At 43.6% G+C, this 10,537-nt stretch overlaps 2 protein-coding genes across 17 annotated transcripts; one reads left to right on the top strand and one right to left on the bottom strand.

The window, feature by feature from the left end:
- Positions 1 to 1,881: 1,881 nt before the first annotated feature.
- On the bottom strand, positions 1,882 to 4,708 carry LOC130520365 (uncharacterized). 12 transcript variants are annotated; one of them, XM_057024077.1, is made up of 9 exons: positions 4,677 to 4,708; positions 4,294 to 4,394; positions 4,093 to 4,108; positions 3,559 to 3,774; positions 3,213 to 3,432; positions 3,062 to 3,101; positions 2,694 to 2,738; positions 2,522 to 2,607; positions 1,882 to 1,999 (listed from the first exon to the last, which is right to left on the bottom strand). In XM_057024077.1, the coding sequence occupies exons 3-9, from the start codon at positions 4,106 to 4,108 to the stop codon at positions 1,912 to 1,914; spliced, it is 711 nt and encodes a 236-aa protein (XP_056880057.1). In that variant the 5' UTR covers positions 4,294 to 4,394; positions 4,677 to 4,708; the 3' UTR covers positions 1,882 to 1,911. The 12 variants fall into 12 exon arrangements, with proteins under 12 accessions (XP_056880057.1, XP_056880060.1, XP_056880056.1 ...); XM_057024080.1 differs by having other exon boundaries at positions 3,559 to 3,750; XM_057024076.1 differs by having other exon boundaries at positions 4,565 to 4,699.
- Positions 4,709 to 5,095: 387 nt separating this feature from the next.
- Positions 5,096 to 10,277, top strand: LOC130520364 (zinc finger protein 512-like). 5 transcript variants are annotated; one of them, XM_057024068.1, is made up of 15 exons: positions 5,096 to 5,254; positions 5,324 to 5,379; positions 5,465 to 5,523; positions 5,637 to 6,199; positions 6,320 to 6,406; positions 6,750 to 6,854; positions 6,951 to 7,075; positions 7,242 to 7,328; positions 7,405 to 7,503; positions 7,570 to 7,737; positions 8,308 to 8,505; positions 8,574 to 8,675; positions 9,355 to 9,417; positions 9,588 to 9,689; positions 9,771 to 10,277. In XM_057024068.1, exons 1-15 carry the CDS (start codon positions 5,155 to 5,157, stop codon positions 10,260 to 10,262), a joined length of 2,406 nt encoding a protein of 801 aa, XP_056880048.1. In that variant the 5' UTR covers positions 5,096 to 5,154; the 3' UTR covers positions 10,263 to 10,277. The 5 variants fall into 5 exon arrangements, with proteins under 5 accessions (XP_056880048.1, XP_056880051.1, XP_056880052.1 ...); XM_057024071.1 differs by lacking the exon at positions 9,771 to 10,277 and adding an exon at positions 9,215 to 9,266 and having other exon boundaries at positions 9,588 to 9,607; XM_057024069.1 differs by having other exon boundaries at positions 5,149 to 5,254; positions 5,465 to 5,561.
- Positions 10,278 to 10,537: the final 260 nt, after the last annotated feature.

Below are 10,537 nucleotides of genomic sequence, written 5' to 3'. Positions count from 1 at the left end.
GTTATTGTTGAGTCGTTACCTTTGCTCTGAGAAATATGGTGGGTTGTTGGTGTTGCTGAGGTGGTTCCTGGAAATATTGATGCCGTAGTAGAGATGGTGGCTTCAGAACAGAAGAGAAGACAACACAACAAACAGAAGTGAATGGAACAACACAACAGAAGCGAATGGAACACAACACAACGAAGCGAATGGAACACACACAACAGAAGAATGGAATAGAACACAACACAACGAAGTGAATGGACACAACAAAGTGAATGGAACACAACACAACAGAAATGAATGGAACACAACACAACAGAAGTGAATGGAACAGAAACAACAACAAAGTGAATGGAACACAACACAACAGAATAGACCAGAACAGATCACAACACAACACAACAAACATGATAACAGAGACATGAGCAAACAGCAACAACAGCAGCAACACAATCTTCCTCACTGAAATGATCGTTGTGGTTCAGGTGAAGATGAAACTATGTGATGGGAATACTCACTGGGGACCACAGTCAGATCAATTGCAGCATCTGGACCTGTTTGTGATCCTGAGCTGTTAAACTGGCGACAGGTATAAAGACCTGAATCTTCACCTCTGAGGTTCTTGATGGTCAGAGAACAGTTCTCAGATAGACTCAGTCTGCCTGGTTTATGAGATTTAATCTTTCCAAGATAATCAGCTCGATTGCTGCTGATGGTGGATTACTGAATATCCATGTAGTATTGATACAATTCTTCTGATCCTTTATCAGGTTTTCACAGCTCAAAGTTACTTCTTGATGTGCAGTCAGATATTTTCTGTTGGCATCTGTGAAAAAAAGAAAAGAATCTGTTCACAGGTAGAAAATGTCTTTGTTTCTGTTCATTTATTGTTAGACAATTAAAATGCTGCTATTTATTGGGAAGATTTAAATCTGTTTTCATTAGAACTCATTCTCACCTGAATATTGAAGCATGAATGTTAGAAATATAAAAGCATGAATCCATTTGAAGGCGACCATCATGTTATCGTCTCCTTTTCTTCTGGAACGTCTCTTCATTTGACTTCCTTTAGTGCTGAAACTGCAGCAGCTTTCTGTGGTTTCCACAGTGTCGCCTCCCTTTTGAACTGATGTTGAGAATTGTGAAGCTCATTTTCCGAAACAACTAGCAGAAGTTCGATGCATCTAATTTGTGTCCATCTGTGGTCAGCTTTTCATGACATCATTTCACACTTTTGAGAGAAAGAGGAAGTTAAGCGTGGGTAGAGTTAGAGTTAAAATATAATTAGATTTAGTAAATTTGCCTTATTGATTTAAGTGATGGTTGATCATTTATGCAACCAGACAGAGTCAAGTTTCTTTACTGCTTCTCATGTTAATGGGGTGAAATATCAACATAGTTGCTGATGAAAAACAACATTTAAGGTCTCGACAGATTTGAGTTCCTTTTTTTCTCTCCCCAGTTTATTATTGATGTATTGAGTTTTGTGATGAATGTGGACAGCAGCGGAGCTGTGAGGAACTACTGAGAACTGTATCATTCCCTCATTCTCAGTATGGGCTCATCTTCATCTCCTGACCTGAACCGTCACGATGAAGCGCAGCTTCTCTTTTATCAGTAACAACTTTCTAAGTGACTCAACTGTAGAATCACCACAGGTGCTCCAGCATCAGAAGGGATGTTTGAATATGTAGAGCTAAAACTAGAGGCCTTCAGCCACCCAGAGGAAGGAGATTCTGCAGATAAGAGATTAAAGTGGCCCGGAAAGACCCGACCTACGTATCTGGAGTTCAGTGGAAGGTCAACTATTGTGAGGAGATCCAGCAACACGTTTAACGGAGGAGCACAGGACAATAAAACTTGGTCATCAGGGACCCAAGAAGACAGACAAAGGCCACGTCGGTGATCTACAGTTTATTTACAAAATATTTACACAGTGCACGTGCCATCAATGGTGACGCCAGTGAACAAAGTGCCAAGCCAAACGCAAGGAAGTGCTCCTCGGAACGGTGGTGACCTAAAACAAAAGGAACACAGTCAATCGCAGGAACGCTAATAATCAAAGCTCAGTTTTCCACGAGTACTGGCTGGTGCCGGCTGCTTAAGAGGCCTGCCAAAAGACCGATTAGCTGCAGGTGTGGAGGCAGCCAGCACAACAGATGAGTCCCCCACGACCCCTAGTGGACAAACAGAGCACAACAGATCAGACACAGGATCATAACAGAACAGTTATCACTGTCATGAGGAAGAGTTCAGCCAGTCCCATAAACAGCACGATGGAGTCCAGGGCAGAAGCTGAAGGAACTGCTCAGTAAAAGAGACCTCAGTGAAGAAGAAAATCACAAAAACAAGGAGCTTGATGTGTTTTTAGCAACTGCAGCCAGGATGAGATCAGCAAAACCGCAGAGACACATTTAAAAAGGAAACACTGAACAACCTTTAAGTTCTGCTGAGTATCAGATGAGATGGTTCCTGCAGAGGGTGTTGAAGTCACTTTCAATAACTTAGTTATTAACATGAGGCACGAGAAGATTCTCACCTGATCACCAGCTGATGAAGAACAGGAGTGAAACTGACGCACAGTTCTGGAGCAGGAACCTTCTGTGGCGAACTGCAGACATGAATCTAGACCCCAAAAGCAGATACACACTACTGGCTTGAGTTGGAGCAAGGTACATTTACGGTACTGTCAAAGATTTTGGAAAAAATACCAAGAGGCGCAGGCGGCAGAAGAAACAGGATGGAAGAGGAGCAGGCTGGGCGGCATGAACAGACATCAATGAGGACGATTAGATTAGCTCAGGAACCATGAAACAAACGAGAATCAAACTTCTGGGAGCCAGGCTAGACAGTTGTGAGACAGTTGTGGCTCCAGTTTTAATGAAGGTTTGTGTGCAGCATTTCCCTTAATCTACACACATTTAAGGGAAGCTGTGATCTGTTTAGATAACTGTTAAACAAGTACTAATGAAGTAATCACAACAACAAAAATACAGCTATAATAGTAACTAAATGCACACACACTACATGGATTAAAGACTGTCAACGTCCAAATAAATGCTGTTGTTTCAATATTTACATCCAGAGTGACTGAATTTATCTGAGTCAGGAGTTCATGGCTTACCATAAAGAGTGATGTCCAGAAAGCAGGCAGGAGTGCGGAGGACAAAGATTAGTGTGAAACAGAAGCATTTAAGAGGAGACAGTGGCAGGAAATGTGCCATCTTTACCTTATTAGCGTAACCCTGGTAAGATGTGGCGATGAGCTTGATGATCTCCATGTAAGCCGCTTTATTGTGTTTGCTGCTGAGGAGTTTGCCCTCGTTGAAAAGACAGTCCACGGTGAGCAGGAGGTCTGGGAGGCGGTTGCACACCTGCCTCTTGCTGTCAGCTTCAACAGAATTAGGGTCAAGGTGTGATGCAGCACCACCAGGATTGTCGGTTTCAAGGCTGAAGGAAGAAGGAGTTGCAGACGGTCAGGTTTTATTCTGTTCGCAGTCAAGAAAACACACAATGTTCCAAATGTTGGTTGAAAAATCATACAAATAAGAGGAGCAGGACACAAAGAAGGGTTACCTGGAACAGTCTCCAAGGCTACAGAGATGTCAGTCCTAATGTGTGACCTCACAGGACAGAAAACCACGATGTAATCACTTTCTTCTGGAGAGAAAACCTCACTCTGGTTCAGCTGTTTCAGGAGGTCCACAATGGGAAGATGAGCCCCACCAGTGCAGCCCGCCAGGTGGACATAAAACTTTTTCCAAGTCACTAAAAACAGAGAAGGCCGTTTGGCTGGATGAGAGATGCAGCGGTGAGGCTTTGGAAAACACAGATTTTTGCTCATTTTGTTGATTATTTTCTTCAAGAATACACACCCATCCTAAATGTCTGCTTCAAACTAAAATGTCAGTTTAGTTTTGACAGGAAAATGATTTTATTGAGGAGGTTCAGTTTTCATTGTCATTCGTGTTCTAAAAGCTGATTTATAATATTACAAACATAAAACATTGCATTTATCTTCAGGTGTAATGGAGCTTTATTTTATTCTGTGTATACTTAAAGCATCACAGCTGGTATGTTGTGGGGTTATGAATTGATTTGTGCGCTCACCAGTGGTGTGGTCCATCTGTTTACAGAGAAAAAAAGATGGAGGCAAATTTAATTAAATGAAGAGATAACATGAACATCAGCCCTAGAACATGGAGTCCCACCCACAACACAGCAGAAACATCCCAACTAACAGAAAAACGGGAACGTTTACAGCCTCACACCAACAAGGGTTTTCCGTCTTTATTCATCATTTTTACTTACGTTCCTGGATGATAATGTCCTTGAAGTCCTCCTGGCTGATCTGCCACACACTTACCAGAGAAAACAGAGCTCCTTCCTGGATGTGACTGGCCTTTACTTTCCTGTTGATGACATTACAGAGTAAGTGCAATGATGATAAACATGAACACAGATGGAGGATGACAGCATAAAATTCAACAAAATTTGTGTTTTAAAACTGCCAAGCGATAGACTGTAGAGAAAATAATCTTTCATAAAAAACCTTCTTTTGTTAAATCTAAAAACCACTCACGTTGATTTTTGGCCCAAGATTACAGGTAAATTCGTAGAAATTAAACATGAAAAACGTGTTCAATAGTGCTGAAATCTGGCCAAAGTTGGATCACTTTAATGAAAATGTTGACCTGCCCGCTGATGCTGTCGACCTCTCACCGGAGACTGCTCGCGGGAGGACACGCCCACCTGCTGGCTGCTGCTGCCTTCAACGTCTGCTCGTATTTCTGACCACTAAATATAATCTTTGCTCTTTTTCTAATGCGAGCAAGCCCAAATTACACACGAGGAGAGACGACTTGTGCTTTATTTGCATCATGAAACATTTCAACACTGCGTCGCATTATTGTGACGTTGCATTATTACGTCACTTTACCAGCTACTGACTGATAAACAAGTCTAGCTGCAAAGGACCCAACCAACGGAAATGGCAGCTTACATTTCAGGATATTCTAAGTTCACTTTTTAAGAGGTTTCAATTTTCCACCCACAGATGAATATATATCCCTCCATGCACAGATAACCTTACAGCAGAAGAGGTCACGTATGTCGATGTTTTCTGTCCTGTTTTTACAGCCATAGCTTCCACATGGTGTTTGTGCACCTGGAATGGACCCTTCTCACAGCGGGGAGGATATGTCACCATTATATGTGCTCAGAAAGAAGAAATGTGTCAAGTCACAATCTAAAAGTGGTGAACCGTGTCCAGGTAATCAAACCGTTAATTTTCATACATGTATTTTTTTCCCTTTTTACCTCAATTTAGTTTCTCCTGCAGCTTCTAAACGGATGCCACAGAGAACCTGTGAACTGAATTCAGTTGGATTAGTCAAAGTAAGGATGAACTCGTTCACTGAATATGCTGTTTTGCTGTTGTGAAACTGGCCGGTTAGAGGCATCATCTATTTCTGTCCTGCAGAATGATGAGCCTCAATCCCACGAGCCTCTAAAGATGAAAAGACCTTACGGCAAAAAAAGGTAAGAAACACCTGATGAGCCGCAGATAGACTGTTCAGGTGAGAAACTTCAAGAAGTCACCTCATCACTTTGAAACAATAATAAAAATAATGGATACATTTTCTCTGAAACAGGTTCAACGATCTTGCCACAGAAGCAGTAGATCACCCCACCAGCAGCTGCTCGGTGAAGTCATCAGGAGGACTTTCTAATGGGACTGACCCTGGGTCAATGGCTCCACCTACTCCGCGGCTCTCTCCAAGACTGAGGGCAAAAAATGTGTGGACTCAGGGTCCAGAGACAAGCAAAAAGCAGCACCTGCCTCAGGGTAAGAACTGTAACATCAGGAAGGACAGGAGGAACCCCGTGGCCACAGGTGGAGATCAAACCCAGGACCAGATGTGGAACTCCGGCAGGGACCGGGTAGGTCACTTCCCTCCAGACCAGACATGGATTCCTGGCAGGAGCCAAGAACAAGACGGAGTGGAAACAGTATGGGTGGTGTGTCAGGAACAAGGTCCTGTGGAGGACTGGGTATCTGATGGAGACGAAGGCCACAATCAGGCTTGGGGTGCAGACAGAGATCCAGCAGGGGGTCAGGGCTCCTCGGGGACAGAGCAGGTCTGGGGATCCGGTCAAAACCAGGACCAAACCTGGAGTGAGACCAGCAGAGACCGAGAGCACATATGGAGACCTGGTGGGCTCTTATCAATCACGCATTTCATATTGAAAGACTTCTAGATTAATAAATAGTTTTCAAACTGTATTTTGGTCCAACGCTCATTGAGTGACCTCATTCTCTGTTTGTTCTGTGTAGAGTTGAACATGAAGAAAGTCCAGAGAGGATCTGTGGAGCAGAGCCCCCCTCCTGACTCCTCTTGGCCTCCAGGGGTCAGACAACCTCGTAAGTAAAACCCCTCACTGTTTTGTCCTGATTGCTTTGGTGGTCATCAACCATCCCACCATCATTAGTAGACATGTCATGTGCCTCAAAAACACAGAAAACACCTGGATGGCTTTCATCACATCACACACACACACATACACAAACACATGAAAAGAGTCTCACATGTGTGTCATGTGAAAGCCATCCAAGAATATATAAATGTGTTGCTGGACAATAAAGTTGACCTGAGCAAAAAAAATAAAGAAATCTGAATTTACCAGTGTTATTTCTTTTTCTTCCTCGCCACATGCTTTTATTTTTTAGATTAAATGACAGGAACTGGATCGGTATGTTATTTCAGGTTTGCATGGAGCCGGTGTTTGTGAAGGGTCCACACTGCATCGGAGCGATGAGCAGAAACCCCCCGTCAGCTCCATCAAAAAGGATCCTCCTACCTACCCTGCAGGTGGAGAGAGGGAACACGTGTTACGACTTCACGAATTCCAAAAATTACCCCAACATTATCGCTCAAAAAACAACTTTCTTCTTTTTGCTTTTCCAGGAAGTGAGGAGGAGCGCTGGCAAATCCAGATTGTGGCCAAAGGCAGAGTCAGTTGTCCAAAGTGTAAAAGTGTGAGCAGGAAGACGGTTGAAGGTCTGAAGAAGCACATGGAGAACTGCAGACAGGTGAGCCCTGAGCAGCCAAACACTACAGAGAATCAGAGCTTGAGCCGCTAACACAAACATCAGCCCACATTTATTCAAATAAGGCCTTTTTAGGGAGGCCTTTTAAAGAATTGGTGATTTAATTAGTTGGTGATTAAGTTTGTCTTTTATTTAACCTGATGTGCAGCAACCTTTTACCTGCCAGCACTGTGGGAAGCAGCTGAAGTCGTCCACAGGGATGAAGTATCACATCATGGCCGACCACAGCCACCTGGTAACGACCGTCAGACCTCCAGACCTCTTCTATTTCACTCTTTCTCTCCTAATAGTTTCATTAAAACTGGTTTTAGCCCTTGTCAAATGACGCCAAGGACCTGGACGATCGTGTGATCAAAGAGAAACTACGCAAAATCCTGAAGAGACTCGGAAAGTTAAAATGCTCCAAAGAGGTAAACTAGCTGTTTGTGGTGAGATGCATCAGGATGAGGAGCTCCAACCTTCAACTTTTCTGTCAGGGCTGCAACGCGGCATTCAGCAGCATCATGGGATACGTGTACCACATGAGGAAGTGTGGGAAGCAGGAGTCTGAGCTGGAGAAGCTGCTGCTCAACTGCTCCCACTGTGGGAAACCCTACAAGTCCAAAGCGGGTCTGGAGTATCACCTGAGATCGGAGCACGCTCCTGTGAGTCACAGCACCCAACGCCACTTGTGCTCTCAGGCACATGCAAATAGCTTCAAGACCAGGTCAGCGACGTCACAATGGGATTTTCACCTTCAGTTACAAAGATCTGACTACTTATGAGCAGTAGTTCAGTGATTCCTGTAAACGGAATAATAATAAGTCAGCGCTCTGCAGGACTCTGCTTATTTCCAAATGTATGTAATCCAAATAAATTCTGTAGGAGGTATGGCAGGAGGTATGAGGACTGAAGGTCCAAGAAGTGCATGAAAGATAAGTAATAATATAGTGTGAGAATTCCAATTTAAATGACATCAACCCGGGTTTCTGTCATTACTTGCACCACTTCTACCACCATTTACAATTAAAACAGCAATAGAAGTGGTGTTATAAATGGTAATTGCCGTAAAATGATAGTGAAATAAGTGATGCCAGTAACCAAATATCCTTTTTATATGATAGTATTTACCTAATCAACACAACATTAAAAAAACAGTGAATATAAAGTAACAAATGAGAATGATATAATAATGTATGGATGCTATTTTCTCCTTCCACCCAACACCTTCACAGATGCCGCTGAAGAGCGATGAAGATGAGGCCCAGAATGCTCAGAGTGAGGCCAACCCGGAGAGGACGGCCAGTGGTCGGGTGCAGCGAGCCTCGGCCCAGGTGGCCAACTTTCACCTGGCTGAGATCGCCAACAATGAGCTGCCCAAAGACTGGCCCAAGAGGAAGTTTCAGTCGGACCTGGTGCCTGATGATAAAAAGGTGAGGACATCTGGAAGGACAGACGCGGGACATTCTGTTGTGCTCGTTCACGTTTTTATGTCTCCTAGTTGAAGTACGCCCGGCCGGGCCTGCCCGCCTTCAGCCAAGATGTGCTGAGGAAGTGGAAGAATGAGGTGAAGCTGCGGAGGAAGGTCAAATGTCCCAACCAGGTAGAAGATGCTTCATCTTAAACTCAAAAGGGCCATAAAAAATGTATAAATGCATTAATGGAAGAACAGTGACAGAAAATTAAAGCTGCTGACCCACTTCAGGGGTTTAGGAAGTGGGAAAGAGAGGGAGCAGGTATTCACTGAAGTCCCCCTGAGCTGCCTGCAGGCTCCAGTCTGGCCTGGGAGCTCTGCTGTACAGAAATGTGCACAGTACATCCACCTTTTATCCACCTTTCATTTATCTCTGATGTGAATGAAGAACACTTGAATTGCTGGGTCCCGTGTCTGATTTGTGATTAATCAGATTGATCCACAGACACCCTCAAAATAATCTGCCTAAAACGTTCTATTATAATCTGGCAGTCTAAAAACAGTCATTGTTAGGAAGAAACACATGTTTTCATGATGACATCGCACAAAATCTCTGGAGGGTTCTTTTTACTGGACTTGATAAGTCTGCCAACATGAGCTGGACCACAGACCGATGCAGAGAATCAACAGTGATCAGTTATTGATCACATGTTCCCAACATTTGACAGTGGAACTGCAGATTAATGTGTGCCGTTAATGGAACAAAAAGACCTATTTATGGTCAGTTTATAATCTTCTGGATATTCTAAAAATGTCTTCTTTCTGGGTTATTTCCTTCTGTAACTGAAGCTGCTGGTAACTGTTGCAGGGTTGTTGCTCCACCTACACCAGTGTGTCGGGGCTGAAGGCTCATCTGGGACTGTGTACGAAGGTACGTCGGCATCTTTCTTTAACTCTGAAACATCCCTGAGTGACCCTGGTCTGTGGACAGAAGCAGGAACTGCCTGGTGTAGATCTGGGACGCTTGAAGATTGTTCACACGTCTGATGAATCATTTTTTGTGGCTGACATTCCGAGTGATGGTATTTCCTGTGATCTCAGGGTGAATTTGAGGCAGGAGGAAAGTACAGGTGTCTGATCTGCAATAAAGAGTTCAACTCTGAAAGTGGAGTCAAATACCACATCAACTCTATCCACTCGGAGGTATCGGATGTTCTGCTCTGATCGCCGTCCTGTGATGCACGGCGGGTTTTCTCCTAACATTTGCATTTCTGCCCTATGCAGGACTGGTTTGTGACGAACAAAAAAGCCTTCAAGAAATTTGAGAAGTTCCTTAAGAACCAGTCCAGGGATTTTGTGCATAATGTGGCCAAGCAGGGGTTGGACCGGTACCACCACAGTCACCTTCAGCATCACCACTGTCCACCACTGAGACAACTTCCTGCACAATCTTCATCAACATTTTGTGTTTACTTCAGGAATAGGAATGTTGAAAGTTTTTGGGATCTTATTCCAGGCAACACTTACACATTTACATACCATTTTGGAAACCCATCCCCTTTCACTTCTGCTTTAACAACTTTGAATCTTCATGTTACATTTAGTTCCATCACATTCACACTTAAGTTGCTACCTGGGAGTCCCTCCAGGGCCTCGTCAATGTCTGTTTTGATTCGGGATTTGACTGGACATGTGGGAATGTGTATTTCTACATGTGTGTTGATTTTGCTGCTGCCCAGAAATCACACAGAAAAAAAATATAAAGTAGACCATTAAATTATAGCTTAGTAAGTGTTCTTGTTTTACAGTGTAATCCCTCATATTGAACAACACTAAAAAACAAAGTAGTTGGGCCTACGTTCCATGATGCTATACTTTTAGATGTTATTTATGTCATAGTTCACTTTAGACAGAAACGTACCATGACCATCTTGCCGTCCTTGATCTCTCTGACGAACGTGGTCTCTTTGCCGTCCCACTTTTGGACGTGGACCAACTTGTCTCCCTCCAGAGACACTGTAGACTGAGAGACACAACACATGGTGACCGTA

Source organism: Takifugu flavidus, unplaced genomic scaffold (genome assembly GCF_003711565.1).
Source record: "Takifugu flavidus isolate HTHZ2018 unplaced genomic scaffold, ASM371156v2 ctg357, whole genome shotgun sequence".
NCBI classification, from domain to species: domain Eukaryota; kingdom Metazoa; phylum Chordata; class Actinopteri; order Tetraodontiformes; family Tetraodontidae; genus Takifugu; species Takifugu flavidus.
This window is presented reverse-complemented; position numbering and strand designations above follow the sequence as displayed.